At 37.2% G+C, this 22,152-nt stretch overlaps 4 protein-coding genes across 4 annotated transcripts; 1 reads left to right on the top strand and 3 right to left on the bottom strand.

Moving 5' to 3' along the window:
• Positions 1 to 4,207: 4,207 nt before the first annotated feature.
• Positions 4,208 to 5,022, bottom strand: LOC116173609 (elastin-like). The gene is made up of 2 exons (XM_031491225.1): positions 5,008 to 5,022; positions 4,208 to 4,954 (listed from the first exon to the last, which is right to left on the bottom strand). The coding sequence occupies exons 1-2, from the start codon at positions 5,020 to 5,022 to the stop codon at positions 4,208 to 4,210; spliced, it is 762 nt and encodes a 253-aa protein (XP_031347085.1).
• A 5,568-nt stretch (positions 5,023 to 10,590) lies between these two features.
• Positions 10,591 to 11,399, bottom strand: LOC116173608 (pupal cuticle protein 36-like). Its single transcript, XM_031491224.1, has 2 exons — positions 11,385 to 11,399; positions 10,591 to 11,337 (listed from the first exon to the last, which is right to left on the bottom strand). Exons 1-2 carry the CDS (start codon positions 11,397 to 11,399, stop codon positions 10,591 to 10,593), a joined length of 762 nt encoding a protein of 253 aa, XP_031347084.1.
• A 1,584-nt stretch (positions 11,400 to 12,983) lies between these two features.
• On the bottom strand, positions 12,984 to 13,960 carry LOC116173558 (pupal cuticle protein 36-like). Its single transcript, XM_031491083.1, has 2 exons — positions 13,926 to 13,960; positions 12,984 to 13,873 (listed from the first exon to the last, which is right to left on the bottom strand). The coding sequence occupies exons 1-2, from the start codon at positions 13,938 to 13,940 to the stop codon at positions 13,061 to 13,063; spliced, it is 828 nt and encodes a 275-aa protein (XP_031346943.1). The 5' UTR covers positions 13,941 to 13,960; the 3' UTR covers positions 12,984 to 13,060.
• A 6,433-nt stretch (positions 13,961 to 20,393) lies between these two features.
• On the top strand, positions 20,394 to 21,636 carry LOC116173556 (phospholipase A1-like). The gene is made up of 3 exons (XM_031491080.1): positions 20,394 to 20,464; positions 20,545 to 21,445; positions 21,495 to 21,636. The coding sequence occupies exons 1-3, from the start codon at positions 20,401 to 20,403 to the stop codon at positions 21,547 to 21,549; spliced, it is 1,020 nt and encodes a 339-aa protein (XP_031346940.1). The 5' UTR covers positions 20,394 to 20,400; the 3' UTR covers positions 21,550 to 21,636.
• The last annotated feature ends 516 nt before the right edge of the window (positions 21,637 to 22,152 follow it).

Genomic DNA, 22,152 nt, shown 5'->3' with positions numbered 1-22,152 from the left:
TTCTGTTTATTTGCACGCATTAGCTAGGTTGTATTGTATAATATTTATATGTCCAGTTTGCATATGCTCAACTTAATTAAACTTTCTTACTGTTTACTATTTCCAAGAATCTGCTCAGTAAGCGCTTGGTCTAAATTGTGGTTATAATATACGCCTCCAGCAATGGGACCGATTGAACTGAGTTTATTTTTGAAAATACCAACAGTTTTAGTTACAATTTCTCTATTTTTATGTACTATTTAATTAAGCATCTTACGAGATTTAATACACCACGTATCTGATGCAATTTTTCTTTAACACGTAATGAGGAATTCGCTCGATCCGCACATTTGCTTCCGTAGTCATATAAAGTCTTTATTAAGTTAGGTCGACACTTAAAGAATTTTAAGTTTATGATGACTCCTCTTAAAACGAATGTTATCCTATCCTTACGCCCGCTATCAGACCCCAAAACCAATTAAAAAACAAAAGATCATTGAAACTCCTCATGTATAAATTACCCATATTTCGTTGACTCCAATCATCCAGATAAATTTAGAACTTAAGAACATAATGGGCGAGTTCAACAGCTGTTTCCAGCGCCAAATTTCAGCCGCTTAACTGAGGTGAGGTGAGGTTGTCACTGTCACGGTACATGCGCGCTTTTATTCCCACCTTCCGCTGACTATTCTAGCGGAAAGTATTTTCGCTGGAAAAAATGGCGGACGCTATTAAGCGCCAAACGATCGCTACCTTGGCGCTACGACAGCAGTGGCCCTGCTGAACGCGCCCAATTTACCCAAAACCCACAGTAATTCTCAGTTTCCTGAAAATGTTTGAAAAAAAACTTCGGAACGCCGCAACGACATTGACCTTTCTTTTTTTCAAAAATCAGCCTAAAATTTTCCTTATGGTATTCGAAAGACCTTATTTGTCTGTGTACAACTTACAAAAATGTGTCAGTTTTATTACAAAAAAAAACGAGAAAAAGATGTCAAAGTTAAAAAACTATACGACTATCCAGCTTTGTATATACTTGTTCTAATGCTAATTGTTGCATAGAAAATCGTAATATTTGCACGCTCCTCCTTTACGTGTCCGCTACTAACTGCTTCCCTTCCCTACATTACCTACCTAATCAGTGATATCTCAATTCATTCGCTTAACATACTAAAATAATCTTACATACTTTAATACATACACTGTTAACTAAATTGAACCATTTAATTTACACCGTAAAATTTCCAAATGCCTACAATGAGTCCTGTCATCACTGACATATTGACATTAATCAAAAGTTGTATATAAAAATTGAAATTTTATATTAAAATACGATTTCGGGTCCAATTTAAAACAAAACTCGTCAGTAGAATGACATTACCTGACTCGGAAATTAAAATACTCGGCCCCAATGGGGCCTCGCACTTCAATGTTTGCTCACCAGTAATCTATCGTTTTCCGGACTTTTATGTAAGAAACTATTTTGATAGATATTAGTTTACCTCCCCATGCTTGGGCCCAACCCAATCCGGCACAGTTGTAATCAGGACATTTACATAAGCATGTTTAGAATTTTCGGGAGAATCCGAAAATGCAATTATATTCGGGATTTCAATTTAAGGAAAACATATTTTTTCTTTCACGCTTTTTTGGGGCACCCTGTATACCTACATTTTGTGTCAAAATTATGCACAATGCAAAAACATCCATTTCATTTTGATTGAATTTATCCGTAATTAAATCACAAATCTGTATGACCACCTATATTTTGAGAAAACACTTTAACCTCACTACATACTGGGTGTCTCAAATTATGTGAAATTATTCAAATTAGGTTCAATGATTAATGTTTTGCAGTTTTATCTGTTTACTAAAATTTGGGACGAACTTCGGTAGCCTGCTAGTCCGCGCAGAATCCGCTGCATGTAAATGAAACTGAGAAGATCAATTTTAATAAATTAATAACAAGTTTACGCAGTTAATTTGAAATATTTTACGAATTTTTGTTAGTTCTCCCATAAATCATGCGTTTACCTTATATAGAATTTCCAAAAGATGTGGAAAAATAACTCAAGATTTCCCAGCCGGCCGGCGTACTCTCTTGATAACATCTAAAAATTGCGACATCTTTATTTAATTAGTTGGCTCCTAAAAATCTTGAAATTCATGTTAATTAAGCGCGTTTCTAATGACACTAGGCCCAATCTAATCAGATGAAGTTTGCTGCAACACAATCAATTAACCACGGTTAATTATAGTCACTTAATTGGCCAGATTAAAATTTCCAAATTCAGGATCCCAGTAATAATAATCAATATTTGTCATTCCACTAATCCTTGGCTTCGACACGTCATTAGCACATAGCATCTAATTAACAAATGTGCCCATTATTACCTTGTATTTCGGGTCAATCGTAAAAGGTCTGCGATAATGAAATATACTGCACGGTGCAGTTTGAATGCTCGTTTTTAAGTTTCTCGTAAGGAAGCGCTCGTTTGAGTACCGGGTGATCATTAAAGCTTGTAACTTCCATCAATGTACGGTGCGTTCATTAATTCTGGTATAATTCGTGTACGAAAATTGGTGATTCGTTACAGATTATATTTTAAAAATTTGAAAAAAAAAGATTAAAAGTTAAACAACTATGAAACTTTGTCACTTTTATAGGATAAGCCCAAATAAAGAAATTCAGGAGGACAATCTAACGGCCTGGGTCCTATTTCATAAAGCAAGTTTGCAACTTTTCACTCGTCAATTTGCAATTGCATAATTTTAAAAGTGCAAAAATTATTATCTATTTCATAAAATATTTTAGTCAACGTAGCATTTCGTGTGTTATTCATCTCTAATACTAATCGATGGTTAATGTTTTATTATTCGAGAGATCCATTAATCTGTTAAAAATTAAGTTAAAGTGTAAAAATATGAAATTGTCGTTAATAATTAATTGTTCTTCTCTTTTTAGGTGAGTGGCTTTCAATCAACAATGTGAGACGTAAGTTTTTGAATTTTTTTATTACATTACATTACCAAATTCGAAAAATATTAAACACAAAGAAGAATAATATAATCAATTGATTGTAGAAAGATTATATAATTTGAACTGTTTATAACGTATTAAACTTGTAACTCAATTAGCTGAATATTAGCTTATCGGCATAGCCTATAGATCAATTAAATCAATTAACGTTTTCTTGCAATCGCAATCCGTTTTTTGCAGCGTTTACATTTTCAAGTCAAAAAAGGGGTGTAAATGAGACCAAAACATTTTTCTAAATAAGTCAAGGGCCCAAAATGCTTCGTTTCGGATCTGCGTCCTTTAATGTTTCAAAATCCGCGTTTCTCCTTTTTTGTCAGTAACATAACACTTAAAACTAACGGCTTTACCTAGGTTTTTTGGTGGTGGTGGTAAAAAGTCCTACTCCAAGGTGGTTTCTAATTCCATTTCTTGCGTTTGCTGACAATTATTCAAAAGAATCGCAAACTTTGGGAACGTAGGCCCTAGTGAATTTACGTTTATTAACGAGCGGTAAAACGCGAGTTTATGATTTTGGACTTTCTGTCCGTCCGTCTGTGGACACGATAACTCACTAACAGTTTGTTTGTAGCAATCGGTAGACAATGGTCAAGGGACTAATTGATTAAATTTTGGTCAATATTCGTGAACCGGAAGTGACTTTGTTGCTCGTTGTCTATATTGGTGCAGTTTATTTGAAAAATGAAATGCTACATGTTCCCTCTTGTATGAAAGTTATTAAAAATTAATATTATGTATTTTCTTGTGTTTGTAAGCACTATATTTGAACAACATGGGTTTATGTCTTGTTATTTTTTTACAAAAAAGGGACAAGTTGTTCCATACGCTTCTTAGATAAATTGGCAACACGTGAATATCTGAGGGAAAAGAGGTTCTTGTCGTTCTGGTGTGAAATTGGAATTAAGAAATAAACGGATATCTCATTTTTCTCTTAAAGCTTTCAAAGAGACACTAATTCCTAGTTTAAATTTTTTCGCGCTTTGGATTGATAATGGATTCTGTCTTCATTGAGTAATGAAATTTAGACATCCTGCACAGTTCTGAACAAATAATGTATTAGCTTGACATATTTCAAGACAATTCGACGACGGACTAAAGGTGTAAGGAAGGACACGAATATTCTAGCAAGTATTTATTTACAATAAATAACAATAAATATTTTAATGTCACATTTTTCGTTCGGTTGACTTCTTAATACGGTCCACTTTCACCAGCCGGTCCAAATTTTGCCCCCGCTCCTCCCGTTCCAATTATTCCACCTCCAATGTGTCCAAATCCTCCACCGAAACCACTATCGCCAATGGCACCATGACCATGAGAACCAGAAGCCAAAGTTCTGACAAAGCTGGATTCGTTGCCGAGATCAGAAACCGACGAACCGACAGCTTGTCCATTAAGTCCTCCACGGATGGCGGCTTCGGCGTCGTGTTGAGACTTATATTTGATAAAGAAAACTTCGGGTTTGGCCTGTTTAACACCGGCACCGGCTGGGATAGTAATTTGTCCGCCGTCTTGTGGCCTTTTGACCAAGACGTAAACCAAAGTTTTGTCTTCCGACAAGGATGGTGGAGCGATAACTTCTGGGACGACGCCACCGTAACTTGGCGCTTTCACGAAGATGATCTTGGTGTTCCTCTGGGAGTTTGGTACGATATTGATACGCAAGCGGGATGCGTGCTCCTCTTCGGGGGCGGCGTAGAAGTAGACGTGTTTCTGATCTTGTTGGAAACCACCAATACCTCCTATTCCACCAATACTGCCAATTCCACCAATTCCTCCGATTCCACTGATTCCTCCAATTCCACCAAATCCACCGCTTATCCCATTAATATGGCTGCCAGACGACTCGAACGAGCCAATATGCCCTCCAGTTGGCAAGTAACTTCCAGACGGCAACTCAGGCCGAGCTGCAGCCAAAGCCGCAAACGAAAAAACCACCTGAAAACACAATTCGATCAATATTGGCCCTACAAATAATCTAAACATCTTACTGCTAAGTATTTCATGTTCGCTTACTCTAAATTGTACAAGTGTAACGATGTAAACTGGAACTATCGTTTTATATGAATCGATTACATCCCTACCAATGCTAATTTTGAAAGGTTTAATTTAGGATGTCGTCGCATCGATGATGTACAAATTTGATTGAGATGTCCTTTCCTTATTTCGTCATTTAAATTCTTCTGTCAAAGACGATCGTCTATAATTGCAGGTGGTTGTATGCCCTCGGGAAAACCAACGGTTTACTTTTTTTTACATAAGAAATGGTTCTAGAATTTTGTAATGGTCTCGTCCTTTACCGAGTGTGCATTTGCCAATTACTGAGTTGTCGTTTAAGAGTCTTCTTTACCTAAGCGCAACTTTTTTACATTATAGTGTATAGATGATTATAGCTGCAAGAGATAAGATGATATTCTTGCTTTGTCAACTCCTGTTTTGGTCCTTAGTTAGTTCCCACCGACACTGTGCAGTGGCGCCACTTGTTACACTCAAATTGTTGATTTAACGCCCGCCAAGATACAGACTTTATTTACAAAAATTATGATTTCATTTTTTGGGGTCATGTTTAGAAGTAACTTATCTAAAAAACTGTCGGTTTACTTTTTCCATAAATCGTCTTGATCGAGAGTAAAAAAATAAAACAGATTAGCGCAATAAACGGTGCGAAACATCTAATCTTTAAACAATCGGTATTCAGTTGCTATAAACTTAAAAAAAAAAATAGTCCGAACATTTTGTAGATAAAGGTCTAAATTTATAAAATAGTTCTTAAAAAACATTGTTTTTAGAAAAACAAATAGAGTTTTTATGGCGGGCGCTCTTATGGAAATTTACATTGGATACAGTGGGTACAGAAGACTCTTAAGAACTAGTAAATACTGGATGATGTCACTGCTGATCAAAGTCGATAGTCTGTAATGATTTCTCCAATATCTTTTAGTTGACAACTAGTGATAGGGTGCGAATCAACTAAAATATTTATAATAGTTGGTAATATAGAGTATAGCAACTTTAATACACCGATTATTTCTTATAAACGAGTAATTTTAAACAGGGTGAATTTCGATGAGGTAAAAATAAATTAAAGTGGAAATGGGAAGTTTCGCACATTTGGCCATTTCTGTTTCCTGTGCATTAGTCTAAAAAAAGTATACATATTTAGATGAAGCAAAAATTTAGACGTTAGCATTCAATGACGTTAGGTAATATGCTAACGTTAAAAAGGGTATGCTGTAATAATACATGAAGTTCTGATTAGTAACATTGAAAAATACCACATTCTACCAGCAGACATGTTTTGGTAGCAATACAAAAATTCTGTAACGTAACCCTTTAACCTCATGTTTTAACAGTCTCTTTCTTCAACGTAAATTTCATTTCCTATTCATTTTCCTGCTTTAAATTCCAATAAATACAAAATATCATAAGTAATAACTAATGACGTATATTGAACTCCGTTTTCGAGACTCTATTCCCAACTTTATATTTATGTTAGGCAATCGTTGAAGGTACTTTTTCTTCACAAGCTTCTGAACGTTTTTATTAACAGATGACAGATTATCGGATTTGAAACAAATACTTCTTTGTTATGTTGCGCCATTATTATTTTCTCTTGTATTTGACTGGACTAAATGGTAGGACAATGTGGCATCAATGCACTTGAGTTTTTCACGTAAAAAATCTATCTAGAGTGCCTTGATCTTGCAATTTCCATCAGTCACAAACTGTCATGTTGACAGATTAAAAAATCTAAAAGTGTTAGTATCCACCTGAAGGAGTCATCTAGAGGAAAATTTTTATTAAGGCCACTTTACAGTTCGCAATTTTTATTTCCGGCAAGAAAAATTGCTGCAATTTTTATTGCACGCATGCGCAAATCGAATATTGCGTCGACTTGCTGCAATTTTTATGGTGCAAGAAAAATGTCGTGTTTTGCGCCAAAAGTTCTGTATCTTGCATGCAATTTTAGTAACTTTTGTAGTATATTGCGACGTACCAACCTTTCAAAAATTTGATTTTGTGTTACTGCCTTTTTTTTCTCGTACCATCTTGCAGAAGCAGCGCAGATCCCAACAAAATAATAATAATAATTAATAATTTAACCTTTATATTTTCATCCATCTTTGTAGACATTTGCTTTTACCTCCTAAAGGTTGGTACTTGTCTAGGGTAGGGTTGGTACTTACGCTTGCAATGATTGTTGCATCACAAAAATTGCCAACTGTAAAGCCACTGGCAATTTTAATTGCACCTAAAACTTGCAGGAAGTTAAATTGCACGCAAGAAAAATTGTTAACTGTAAAACGGCCTTAAGACTCTTTTACTCAGAAAATAAAATGGAATCGAGTATTGAAAAGTTTTATCGCTCGAAAAGATACACCCTGTATATTTCAACGCACGTTTCCAATTTTCCAATAGTAAAATAAATAATAGTTTTGAACCATTTGATGGCTCCATTTCTCTACATATATTCATATATATGGCTTTTACAAATGTATAAACCTTATTTGGAAACTGTTTCTAAAGCGGTGTGCTACTGGTAAATGAAATCTATATAGCCTAATTCAAAAGAACTCAATTTTACTGTGCACAAAAATGGTCACACAAGGATTAGTTGGTTTGAATGATCTCGTCGTCAATATCCTCGTCAATATCTTAATCAAGGACAGGCGGACGGGTTAGGCAAACACCTTCACATCCAAAAAGAGCAAAGCAGTGGCGGAATTTTGAATTTAAAATGTGGCTTGGCGGAAGAAGTTCGGAGGACCTAACTGTAAACGGGAGTGAGGATTCCATGTATTTATTTAAATCTTTTCGGTTGGGTGGGGCGTTGTAGGGGATGAAAAACATGATTTGTCTTGCTTCTGTCACTTGCTGATTGATGGATGAAGTATTGTAGAATAACCTCCGATATTGTCTTGGTTTCATCCGTAAGTTTTTGTAACCACTTCTTCTCAAATATGGCACTTGTGGTATCACACCCTGAACAGCTGTACATGCAGAGGATGAACAAGCAGTAAGGGAAGTTGCATGGTTGAGTACGTCTTTCTTTCGGATATTCACATTTGATGGAGTCAGAGCCACTAGCAGGATGAGAAGATCTATGTTGTCACCAATAACTGCTACGTCGGAGCCTTTTCAATAGCACATGCTTCGTTTTCCTATGGCATCCTTCGTTGAATAGAGTCATGGGTATGGAGATAACTTCAACTTCAACAGGACTGCAATATCCTCATCACGTCTCTCGCTGATTAAGGTTCTTTGAATAATTACGGAAGCATCTACCACGAGTGCTTTGTTATAAACTTTTACAGTGTTAACAGAGGGACCACAGTATTTTTCCTAGATTGCTTTTAAGTTCATTCCAATTAAGGATTGCCAAGTTGTTACCAAGCAAGTCGTCAATCCAAGACGAATGGCATCTTCTCATGCACATCTTAGAGCACTGTACAACGTATCCACACCACTCAGGGGTGAATTTGTGAAGGGAAGGGTGCAGTTGCAGTTTTGTTTGTTTTGCTTATACCAACCCCATGAAACTGTTCCGTTCGGGAATCTGTGGGATGCCCTCTTCTGAAAAGTGTTTACCACACACATCCACAGGTGTGTCCTCGGGAACTTTCTTCAACGCAGTGTGGGTGACGTTTTCGTAAGACTCCAGTTTGAGGACGCCAAACTCCCACTTCTAAAATACCAGGGGGGAGGATTTCATTCGTACAATTTCATCTGTCTTCATGGTGTATATGCCGAATACTGCATGCAGATGCGCTGCAACACATCCTTACCCCATCATTTCGAACGTGTGCTTGCTTTGCAAGGGCCTTGTCAAACGCCATTATTCATATATAGTCAACTGCTCTGCTCTGGTCATGTGCTGCTTAATTTTTTTCTGGTTTTTCATAAAATCGTCCATCAATGTTAGACATTTCTCTTGAAACTCAAATTGAGGTTAATATGATCGCAAAGAGGGAACAGCAGATGTAGAGGCTAAATGCACCGACTTGCCTCTCCACGTGTGCTGGCTGGTGTGGTGTTGTGTTTTTTTCTACGAAACAGGAGTGAAAAACAATTTTTTGGAAATTAACAGCTTCCCGGAGCCGGTAGCACGAAAGTTTTTCGTAAAGATGTGTATATAACCAAACTTGAAATTTTAATTAGCTTGATTTTATCCTGAAGGCCCCTCCCCCTCCCCAGCGGCACCGGTATTTGGAGGGATTTTAATTTTTCTTGTTCGGGGGACCTCCCGCTACACATCCCTGAAAAAATTGGAATTAGTATTTTGAGTTTCTCTGATTGCCCATTTTTAGTCTAAATTGTGTTCTCAACACAACCCATCTGCGGACAAGGATATCGTTTCTTCAATGAAAACGTAATTTTCCTTGTAATGTTTATTTAGTCGTAATTATTACATTCAATGGTTGCGACACGTCACATACAGCAAAAATAAGCGTGTACAATAAAAAAAAGTACAAACAGACAAAGAAATCCATACAAAAATAGAAATAAAACACGTTAAAATCACAAATTAAAAACAATAGGTGTACCTACTGAGTTATTCCTCTATGGAGTAAAACTAATACGCTAAAAATGATTTTTTATAAAATTTTTAAACTTAACGAAATTTAAGGTGGCGTTTACAAAAAGTACAAAAGTAGTCTTTCGATTTCCTCAATAACTTTGTTTCGAGGTAAAAAATGAACTTCTGGGTTGCTAAAGGTTTAAGCGTGTGAATGAAGTTAAATTTGATAACAAATTATTATCAGTGTGTGACAAAAATGGAAGATATATATTCTATATGGGAGTTTTTTAAGATCTTATTGCTTAAATAACGGCGAATTAAAGCTGGAAACCCCCCGAGCTGAAAAGAAATTAACGTGTAACATGTCCTTGGTCACAAAAAATTAAGATCCCTCTAGTTAAAAGATGGTTACTCATAAAACAATAATAGTACGGTAACGATGGAGAATTAAGTTGATTCAGGCATGGACCTACAAGGCAATTACGGTAACATCATGGTTATGCACATGGCTGCCACTCACGTATTAATAAATCCAATGTTATTTCCTCCAAATTTGGAGCCTGATGCAGCGTTTTTCTACAGTGATGGCAGTTAGAACGTCTAACAGCTTTTAAGCGCTTTTGAGAGTCTTCGGAAGCTTTCAATCATCTAGTATTTAATATCTCAATTAGTCTTGAGTCTATAATAAGTCTCGTATGCACTGATCGATAGATTTCGCTTTTTGCGGCTTGTAAGGTACATTAACGATTTTCCAGGGGATTTAAAAATCATTTCTTTATGTATGGAAAAGTAATCGGAAGTGCTTGATTTTGATTTAATTCAATATCCAATTTAAATCTCACCGGCCTCAAATAAGGCTAATGTAAAATGTATCAATATTTTGTCAAAACATTAAATTTACGGATTTCTACTTCATATGTTTCGAAACGAACTGATTCTTATAGCAATTGTTTATTTACAATAAATAACAATAAATATTCATTATCTCATATATACAGCCTTAACCAAAAATTCGGTTAACGTACATGGTATACACTCGTCCTGTAATTGGGTCTTAGTAGGGTCCACTTTGACCAGCCGGTCCAAATTGCGCACCACTACCGGTGGTTGAGATACTGATTCCGCTTCCGCTGGTTCCGAAAACTTGCGATCCACCTACATTGTATCCACCGTGTCCTCCAATACCGCCATGACCACGAGAGCCAGAATCCAAAGTTCTAACGAAGCTCGATTCGCTGCCGACATCGTTAACGGACGAACCGACAGCCTGTCCGTTAAGTCCTCCGCGGATTGCTGCCTCGGCGTCGTGTTGAGACTTGTATTTGATGAAGTAAACTTCGGGCTTGGCCTGTTTGACTCCGGCCCCGGCGGGAATTGTGATTTGTCCGCCGTTTTCTGGCCTCTTGACCAAGACGTAGACCAAAGTTTTGTCTTCCGATAAGGATGGTGGAGCGATGACTTCTGGGACGACACCGCCGTAACTTGGCGCTTTCACGAAGATGATCTTGGTATTCCTCTGCGAGTTTGGTGCGATGTTGATGCGTAGACGGGATACTTGTTCCTCTTCGGGGGCGGCGTAGAAGTAGACGTGTTTCTGATCTTGCTGTAAACCACTGATACCACCCACACCACCAATACCGCCGATTCCACCAATTCCACCGATCGCTCCAAATCCACCGCCGATCCCGATCATTTGGCTACCAGATGACTCGAACGAGGTTATTTGACCCCCACTTGGCAGGTAACTTCCAGACGGTGACTGAGGACGAGCTGCAGCCAAAGCCACTAACGAAAACGTAACCTGAAATCACATTTGAGTACACTACAAATAATTAAAAAATGACTTACTACTAAGTACTTCATTCTGGTAATTTTCAAGAAATCTAAAGTGTAACCATTTAAACGCCAACTTAGTTTTTATATCCTAATCCCTACCTTTACGAGTGTTAATTTTGAAAGGTATAATTCAGCACGACGTCGTCGTATCGATGATGCGTAAATTTGATTCGGATGTCCTTTCTTTATTTCGTCATTCTTCGGTCATGGAGGATTGTCTAATCGCAGGTAGTTGTATTCCCATCACTTTTTTTAAATCAATCATTGCTCCCTATCTTTGTAATAACCTCGTTTTAAGTATACCTGCCAATTTCGGAACTGTTTTTATTTGAGATCATTGATCTGGCACCTTTTTCCAAAGCAAAAAAATTTCCCATATGTGATAGTTTTGTCCGACTGTTTCTCGAGAAAGAAAAGAGACAGCGATGTCAAACCTTCGCCAATCGATTCCTACGAGTCAAGGATCAGCGCTAATGAATGTGAGCCGGATTAAAAGTCTGGTTTCAAATGTGAGCCGAGTGGCAACAAATTCCCCTACTGGAAATCGTATGTGATTATTCGTATTTTGTTTTTACTCATAAAAATTGCACAACGATAACGTTACTGTATCTGTGTAATTAGTGTAATAAATTACATTATATAAGCTCATTTGATGACTTTAAAGAGTAGGTTTCGAAATACAAGCTAGCACTGTCTAACTGGTCAACATTGTTGCTAATAGCATTTGAAATCATGGCAACCTTGCATTTTAAATTCTCTGCGCTATATTTTCAGGCAAGGTAAACTATAGGGTATGAGCTTTGGAGTTGGTAGGGCCTATTTTTTGGAAAGTCCCCTTTAAAAAAACTCTATGCGGCTCTAATAATAGTAAATGACTTCATTAGACTACAGACTTCTACAGAGCCTGGCGGAGTTCAGATGGGGGTATCATCCGTGTCTGTTCTTCCACTCAACCCTTACTTCATTTAATGTTAGTATATTTAATTAGACAGGTCATGATAATAAGAAACACAAACCTTTTACATAGGTATGTTTACCCAAGACATTTTGTGTACAAGAACTTGTGTATATATGACGTCATCTAAAAATTTCAAAAACTGACTACTTGGAAATATGTAAATTTTTATTCTGACTGTATACGTTAAATGAATATTTTTGTTAATAGGATCCCTGGTATGAATACCTTGTCTTATTGGTCCCGGGTAAGCGATGAATAATGTTGGTACGGAAAATACTAATTATTTCGTATTGATAGCAATAACAAAATCCATTACAATTCAGTCTCGAAATAACATTGCGACGAGGTGTTGCATCTTTTCCTTGAATTTTTTAAGTGAGCTTGAGAAGGGTGGAATGATTAACGTTTATTATCAAAAAAGTTTCGTCTGCGTTGATCATTTCTAATTTAAAAGTTTTCACGTTCTGTTTCTCTCATTCTTGTCGACGGTTCCCACTGAATATCAACTGGAGAGGTCACCGGCTATGGTTCTGTTGCAGCGTCTAGGTAAATATTGAATTCATTACGGCTCCAAATTAGAGGATTATTTTTTTAATTGAATTAAACGAATAGATTCTTATAGCAATTGTTTATTTACAATAAATAACAATAAATATTCATCATGTCATATATACAACCTTAACCAAAAATTCGGTGAACATACATGGTATACTCGTCATTTAATTAGCTCTTAGTAAGGTCCACTTTCACCGGCCGGCCCAAATTTGGTACTACTGCCGCTGGTCGAGATGCTGATTCCGCTTCCGCTGGTTCCAAATACTTGCGACCCACCTACATTGTATCCACCGTCTCCTCCAATACCGCCATGACCACGAGAACCAGAATCCAAAGTTCTAACGAAGCTTGATTCGCTGCCGACATCGTTAACGGACGAGCCGACAATCTGTCCGTTAAGTCCTCCACGAATTGCTGCCTCGGCGTCGTGTTGAGACTTGTATTTGATGAAGTAAACTTCGGGCTTGGCCTGTTTGACTCCGGCACCGGCGGGAATGGGGATCTGTCCACCTTGCTCTGGCTTTTTGACCAAGACGTAGACCAAAGTTTTGTCTTCCGATAAGGATGGTGGAGCGATAACTTCTGGGACGACAGCACCGTAGCTTGGAGCTTTAACGAAGATGATTTTGGTGTTCCTCTGTGAGTTTGGTGCGATATTGATACGTAGCCGGGATACTTGTTCCTCATCGGGAGCGGCGTAGAAGTAGACGTGTTTCTGATCTTGCTGGAAACCACCGGCACCACCAATACCACCTATTCCACCAATTCCTCCGATTCCACCAATTCCTCCGATTCCACCAATTCCTCCGATTCCACCAATTCCTCCGATTCCACCAATTCCTCCAATTCCACTGCTGATCCCGGTAATTTGACTGCCAGATGATTCAAACGAACTGCCAATTTGTCCTCCTGTTGGTAAGTAACTACCAGACGGTAGCTGTGAAACATCGGGACGCGCTACTGCCACAACCACCAACGAAAACGCAACCTGAAAACGCAACTATTTAATACATACACTGCAGATAAGTCGAATATCTCACCGCTAAGTACTTCATGATTGTAATTATCGTGTAATCACAATAATTCAAGTGTAACCGTTTAAGCTGCAACGGGCTTTTTATATGAGTCGACTTCATCCCTACCGTTACGTGTGATCACTTTGAAAGGTATAATTTAGGACGTCACATTGATGATATATAAATTTGATTTAGACTTTTCCTTAACATGTCCTCTTTCTCATTCGTCAATTATGTTCTTCTGTCAACGACGACCTCATCTAATTGCCATGTATGGCTTACAAAAAAAATCAGTCCTCAGCCATTCCTCAATTTTCAGTTTACCTTCTGCCATCGTATTGGTGAATCATGAAGTGACCTTTACTTTTTAATTTGATTTATTCTTTTTTTTATTATTTTACTCTAAATCGAAACGATGCACAACAATTACAAATTATGTCATGAAAGACTTCTGCATTATGTAAGTTTGTTTATCCTTGACTTATTCGATTGATTCGTATATTTTTAATTACATCTCTCGAGATGTGTACGAACAAAATTCTACGTGTATAAATATTTTCAAATAGGTACACACTCCAAGTATTTTTAATTACCTCACATTTCGAGGAGTATTGTGTAATTTGAAGACGGACGGAAAATTGAACATTTATCACGGATTTGCGTTGTTTCAGTTAGCGAAAATAATACGCGTTAGGTAGGTCAAACTTTCCTTTTCGTAAATCGGTAATAACACACGAGCAATGATCTTAGGGACCGATTATTAGACAGACACTTTTATAAACTTAATTAACGGTTAGAGCGTGCCAATATGTTAATTTTTGAGTAATTATCTACATTGACATTGGGCGTGTAATACCAGATCGGTGGTCCCAATTAATATTATTTCGGGATTTTTTACACGATGATTGATTGACATTCTTTCTCAGACTTATAGGTAGAAATCTATGGACCACAGAATATCCAAAATCAAATTGAAATCCACGCTTAAAAGTCTTTTGAATTTTTTTTCGCAAATTAGAAAATTGCATCGTAAAACTTTTTATTTGGGGTGCGATTGACAACATTTTTTTTATCATTTGCTTTTGCAAGATGAGAATTGCAATTAATAACGTTTTTGAAAATTCTAGTGGACATTTGGAGATCTTTATTTTGAAACGGCTTGCGCCGCACATTTTCTATCTTTTCTCATTCACAGTATATGAGAAACTTACCCCTAATGCCAATTTGAAGAATTACTTTAGTCCTGTCCTCTTCACGTGTACAAATAAAAGCAAGTCCTAGAATGTAGGTCTTACTGCACGAGTCTTTCACATGCATGGAAATTGTGTTTTTTTGATTGATTTAATCTTGTGTTACAAAAAATTTATAATTTTGCACAGTTTTTTCATCCTCCGCTTCCGTGTTACATAATTAATTATCCTAGTTTTCGTTGGTTACCAAAAAAAGGCCTATTAGACCTTTTTAAAAGGTGATTACAAAATTAATTGATTTTTTATGCTTGGATTATTAGATTCTAAAGTTCCAGTACTCTTATAGACAAGCTTACGTTCGATTCCTCAGTAACCTCTATTTTCATACGCAATTGCGTATTATAAATATCACCAATAACACCTTCTCTTTGGACGTACCGCACGTTCTCGAGATATTCCCATTTGAATTTCGTTTTTCGTTCTGTTTGCTTCGAAGATCTCCCTCGATATCCAAAAATATTCAAAACTGTTTCGGTAGAATGAAGGGGGAGCTCACGTGAGGGCTGTAGTATATTGGTATCTTCAATTAACTGCCCCCTACCACCCTATACGTCAAAATTTCATCACCACATGTGATTACTTTTCATATTGACACCATAAAAGATACATTTGAATAAGACGTGTATAATTTATTTAACAAAAAAGTGTAATCTCCACTATCAATTTATTTAATAATTAAACAGCCAAAGATAATGTACCTACTCCGAGCCCTGGCAAGTAAGTATTATAGTCTAATATTGTAGTAATAAATTTAAGTGAACATTTTTCTATTATTTATAATTTTAAAATGATAAAATGAAACCAAGTCCAATTTAGATAAGAACTGACATTTTGTTGCCAAGAAAGATAAGTTATAAGCATCTTATTCAAATTTGTCTTTTATTAAATTAATAAAAAGGCTGTACAGTGATACGTTGCAATTTGAAATTTCGAGATGGGGGAGGTAGGGCGCGGGTGGTTGGGGATCAATGTACACGTGGGCGTTCAGATTGGCTCCCCTTTCATTCTAAACGGTTTTGAGAATTTTTTGATAACTCCACGGGGAATCATATAAGGTAATCTATTGAAACTTCTTAAAATGTCACCTTGTATGGGGTAGCGATGTACCCAAAACTTAATATTTTGTTACTTTATTAATTTTTTAGAGGAAACTAACTACCGGTACGACAAAAGATACTGCATTTTTTGATACCAAGGTGCCACTTAATACAGCTGTTATGGCCTGAAGAACACTTGGCATTTTCCGTGTGGGTAGATTTTAGAGGAGGTGATTTATTGTAAAATTTTTGAAAAACTAAATATCTGGGTGTCAATTTCGCACAAAGAATCCAAGGGTACTATCAGAAAAATAATCCGGATCCGGAAGTTCGTCAAAAGCCGCCATTTTTAGAAAATGGCCGACTTTTGGTCGAGTTACATTTCTGAGTCACACCGGGTCGTGACGTTAAAGCATGTAGGTTCAAAATTTATAAGGATCGCCAGGGTTATCGTTGACCTTTTCTGCGATTATGTTATTCCAACTGAAAAGATTAATTGATGAATTATGCACACACGGATGCACAAAAGCTTCCAGTGTACGACTTCAAAAGTCTATCTCCATCATTCAGGACTTGTGGAGTTTTCCGTTACCTGGTTTGCACCAGGTGCCTGTGGAAATTGCAGGAAAGCGAGGCGAGACAATACCCATACAATAGTACTTACATACATCACTTGTGAAAGTGCAAAAGGCCCTCTAAATTAAGCGTTTACCTCCCAAAATACGGGCAGGGAACGTGGGAAAATCCAACCGGCCAGCGGAACAAATACGAAAGCGTTTAAAATTAAAACTTCTCTAATTAATTTCTCGGCTTCTGGTCTTTATCTAAATCGGGGACATCCAGGAACACTTCTCACGGCTGATTTTGATAACGTTTACTGCAACACATTCTAAAAAACAATTTCTAAAGTCGTTAGTGAAGTAAGGCCCATTGTTAATTGGAATTCCTCAGGTTGGCATAGAAGTCTCTTATCAGTTTGATACCGGCGTAAACCTGCATGGTCTTGCAGTTTTAATGTTCGTTTTAAGATGTAAGAAAACAAAATCATCTAATAATTACTTAACGGAGCTGAAATTTTAAGATATTAATTCGCTCTTGTCTCCTAAATGACAAGAGCTTTCGGAGGCAACAAAGATAATTGAAATATCTTGACGAGAACAGTTGAAAACGGCGAATTAACTGTAGCTTTTTTTACGGTAGCGTCGGCTGAAACACAACTTTAGAAATTAAATCAAATATCTTCTATCTTCAATTCCTAGAATCAACACAAATATTTTCGGCACCATACTTTTCGTAACGAAGCGCCTCCAGATATCGGGTGGTCACCGAAACTGGTGGAAAGATAAGTGCTTTGTTACGTTACTAATAATTCATTTGTTGTCTACAGTCAAGCAACGCTGCTCCCGGTAGTACTCGTGCTTGAATGGGTAACCACTCGAAAACTAAAGTCTTATTTAAAAAAAAGTGTTTAACAATTTTACATCCTTTATGTATATTCGTAAAACGGTAACCTAATATTAGTAACCGTTTTGCACCCAAAAAATTTTAGTTTTTTACTTCGACATTTTTTCTCAGTGTAATGAGCCGTCCCAACAAATTTTTTCAAATATCCGGCCCGTTTTTTTTTGGTTTTCGCATGCCTAATATGCATATCGACAATTTGAACAAAATCCGTCGAGCCATGATCTCGGAAAATTGCCATACATACAGACGGAAAAAATTATTCTGTAAAAGTTTTTTAGAATGATCTAAAACGTCGACATTTGATGATATTTTGACATGTCGAAAGAACGGTGATTACATTAGCCACCTAGTTCAATCTAGGAAGCCAAACATGGTTTTTCAAAAAAGAAATCCTGTTATGGTGTCGTTGTCGTCGGACTTGTTCTTGTTAGTACGATACGTTTTATTGTTAAATATTGTTTACGCTATCTGAATACACCTATTGATTTTGAGCTTATTCTCCTTTGGAAAAACTCCGAAGAAATGAAGAAAAATTCACTGAATCAACTTTCTTATTATGGATCGATTTTTTAGTGCACTTCCACTTTCAAAAATAAAAAGTGCACTATTGCGCTCTTGATGTCTGTCTGTCTGTCAGTCTGTCTGAGTCACAAAGCCTTCGGAACTACACCACTTACAGACTTGATATTGGTGTTAAAAATTATTTCATGTTAGTATTCTCGTTAAGGCACGAAATGTCTTTAAGGGCTATTACAATCGAAAAAATAAATTTGAAAGTGCACTCTTTGCCTCTTGCTCACAAGCGTCTTAACGATTTTTTTTTAATTTCAGCAGTGTCCAACCCTGCCAAAAATCGACTACACCAAAATTTCTCGGGAAATAGTTATTTACATTATTAGTGCGGGAACAGTTATTTTGCAGATGAGCGCGAAGTTTGGCGGCGCGAGTGCGCAACGCGCACGAGCGACGCACCTCGCGCGAATCAAGCAAATACTGTTCACGCACGTAACATGTATTCTATTTTTTGCACGGATTAGTTAAATCGAATTAATATAAATTCAAATCCTTTTCGCGAGATTTCTGCGACATTATAATTCTTTTGAAAAAATCAAGTCCTGTATGCCGACAAAGTAGAAATCTAGAAATTTAAAATGTCAATTTATTGTTCAAAACTTCTGGTTTAAGCTTATTTTTGCCCGTGTACTAAATGGAATGATGTAAAGTGTATTTATATTTTCTTTTTTACTCTTCCATCATGCTACTTATTAGTTTATGATCCGCTCTAAATAGATCATTTTGTTGAATTTTTAGGCACTAGTGCGCGAAAGTAGATAGTCAATTGTAAAATTGCCGTTCCCGACGTTCGTGTTTTATTGGGAAAACGCGATTTAGAACGAAGGAGTGCAAAAACACTTTTTCTTATTAGTTTGAGTGCGTAGAATCCAAATCAATTCGTACTTTTTCGATCAGACTTCTCAATCAAAAGTTATAGACTAGAAACCAATTTCGAAAAAAAATTCAAAGGGCTGTAACTTTTAAACTAGTAGCCCAATCTTGGAACTGTTTGAAATTATGGATTCTACAGGCCACATTCTATAAGAAAATTTTTTTCCCGGGTCGATCTGAGACAATTTTTTTTCGGGGCTCAAAAAAAGGCAGTGTATAACCTTCCTTTTTTACCAAAAATCGACTGCACCAAAATTTCTCGGGAAAACACTTTTTCTTATTAATTTTGGTGCGTAGAATCCAAAACAATTCGTACTTTTTCGATCAGACTTCTCAATCAAAAGTTATAGACTAGAAACCAATTTCGAAAGAAAATTCAAAGGGCTGTAACTTTTGAACTAGTAGCCCAATCTTGGAACTGTTTGAAATTATGAATTCTACAGGCCACATTCTATAAGAAAAATCTTTTTCCGGGTCGATCTGAGATAATTTTTTTTTGGGGGCTCAAAAAAAGGCAGTGTATAACCTTCCTTTTTTACCAAAAATCGACTGCACCAAAATTTTTCGGGAAAACACTTTTTCTTATTAATTTTGGTGCGTAGAATCCAAAACAATTCCCAATTTATGCCGAACTCGCCTTAGGCATCAAGTGCTCTGTGGCCGGTATTATCTCCTGGCGAGAATAGAACTTCTGGTGTATAACTTTTGTGATATGATTTCATGATACCGTAGTGATTCCATAGAAATTCTATAGATAACCTGTTATAAGATTATATGGAGGGACTGTGAGGATTCTGTAAAGATGCTGTGAATCTTCTGTAAACAATTTGGGAGGCTAATATATATTTCGAAAAGATTAACATGTGAGATTCGGTTATTTTACAAAAGTTCTGCGGCGAGGGTACAGAAATTTGTAGAGACTGGAGAGTTTACGGTGTATGAATGTTTCTGTAGCGATTTTGTAGATATTCCGTGGACTTGAGATGTAGCGAGTTTTTGTAAATTATGGACATTTTATTAACGATTGAATGCGAATATTTTCTGAAATTTGGAGATGTATTATAGGCTGTGTAAGTTATCCAGCTGATGTCAGTTACTAAGAGTGAAATTAACCACTATCTAATTAAAATATAGGATCCCAGGACAGAGATAGTATATTTAACACACCTCTGAATGGAAACAGGGCAACAATGTTTAGCAAAAACCGTTTGCTTTTCATCGTGCAAGGTTGTACTGCGTAATTTCAGAGATAAAAATTTAATATTTATATATGTTTGCACTCTTTACAACGCTCTTTTAATTATGGCATTCAAGCTCAGCGTTTTTCTCGCCATTGCCTTCTTCTCGCTCTTACTCTGGGGTAACGGTAAGTCATATCATATCATATGTATTACAGACAGAGGGATCACTTGTTTATTAAAAAATAACCAATTTCTATTATGCTAGAGGGGCGTCGTTTCCTACCCTTCGAGAATGATCCATACAGAATTCGGAATGTGTATTATTACAACGGCGCAAGGGTTCTAGTTGAAGATTTGACTAACGCTAAGTTGCAAGCGCGATCAGATATTCCCCTAACTGACTTGGCTCTGTACTTGTATACTAGACAAGGATCTGCTTACAAAATAAACATGACTCAAATTAAAGATTTGCAGATTTCCCAGTTCTACCAACCAAAAAATGAAAATTTCTTCATAATCCATGGCTGGAAAAATTCCCACCTGTCCGAAGTGAACACACTGATTACTAAAGCTCTTCTGGAAACGAGCGACATCAACGTGTTTGTTCTAGATTGGTCTAAAATAGCGTCCGGATTATATACCACAGCGTTTCTGAGCGTTGAGGGCGTAGGTTCCCATCTGGCAAACTTTATCGTTGCACTGGTACGAGAATTTCAATTAGACATACGTAGAGTTGCACTCGTGGGTCACAGTCTTGGGGCCCATATTGCGGGATGCGCAGGTGCCGCTGTCAACGGCACGTTGAGGTATATAGTAGGGCTTGATCCGGCAGGTCCACTGTTCAGCCTGTGGAATACCAAAAACCGTTTAGACAAGAGCGATGCCGAATTCGTGCAGGTGATACACACGGCCGGTGGGCTTGCTGGAATGTTAAGCTCAATTGGACACGCTGACTATTTTCCGAATGACGGGACACCCCCTCAACCCGGTTGTGGAATGGATCTGATTGGTGTATGTTCCCATTCTCAAGCGTATGTGTACTATTCAGAGTCTCTTACTCGGAATGGGTTTGCAGCTCTCAATTGCAGCAGCTATACGATGTATCGAGAGGGAGTGTGCGCCCACCAGCATTTGTCTTACCTTGGTAGACTACCTATAGATAAAAGGTAGGTTATCTTTAAGGAAATACTACCAAATTATTTGTTTAATTCGTAGTGCAAATGGTGATTATTATTTGGATACTAATATGGATGCACCTTACGGAAGTTAAACCCCCTAGGTGCGATACGCCATTTTACAGCGGGACCCACTCCTTTTCCTGTAGAATTGGCACTACTAATAAAACAGTAGTGTATTGTACACTGTTTATTTCTATTCTTCATTACGAAAGTGTTTCGCAGTTACCTAACTTACCCTACAGTACAGGTGTAAGTGAAACTTCGAACTTCGCTTATTTTATTTACTACTATTACCTATGGCTGAAACTATGTTGCTGGACGAGTCTCGGCTTGGTCAAGTATAGTGGCCTGAGTTAGTGAAGTATTTCCAACTGAAATCTCACCAACTCAAAATGAACAAAAAAAAAGTACTTATTTATGGAAAACGTTGCCCCTTGGCTTGCCTCCATTTGGGATGTTGTTTCGTTCGGACTCTCCGGAACGTTGACAGGACAAAATGTGTGGGCGTTTCTTGTAGACCTTGTCGTGTCCGGGCTCTTATTGCAGGTTCATGATCTGTGTCTGAACGTTGCGAGTTCGAAGCGCTCAGTGGTTAGCTTTCTCATACCCATATTAACAGGCACTTGACATCACTTCAAAATGTAGCCATTCACTGGGACCGGAACCCTTGTAGTAACGCGGCACCAATTCGTTGA

This window comes from Photinus pyralis, unplaced genomic scaffold (assembly GCF_008802855.1).
Source record: "Photinus pyralis isolate 1611_PpyrPB1 unplaced genomic scaffold, Ppyr1.3 Ppyr1.4_LG6, whole genome shotgun sequence".
Taxonomy (NCBI): Eukaryota; Metazoa; Arthropoda; class Insecta; order Coleoptera; family Lampyridae; genus Photinus; species Photinus pyralis.
This window is presented reverse-complemented; position numbering and strand designations above follow the sequence as displayed.

Bases quoted from the DNA above. Each gene is read 5' to 3' on its own strand.
- LOC116173556 (XM_031491080.1), top strand. From the start codon at position 20,401: ATGGCATTCAAGCTCAGCGTTTTTCTCGCCATTGCCTTCTTCTCGCTC. The intron at 20,465-20,544 runs GTAAGTCATATC...CTATTATGCTAG, and splicing joins GCTCTTACTCTGGGGTAACG to AGGGGCGTCGTTTCCTACCC. The intron at 21,446-21,494 runs GTAGGTTATCTT...TTTAATTCGTAG, and splicing joins AGACTACCTATAGATAAAAG to TGCAAATGGTGATTATTATT.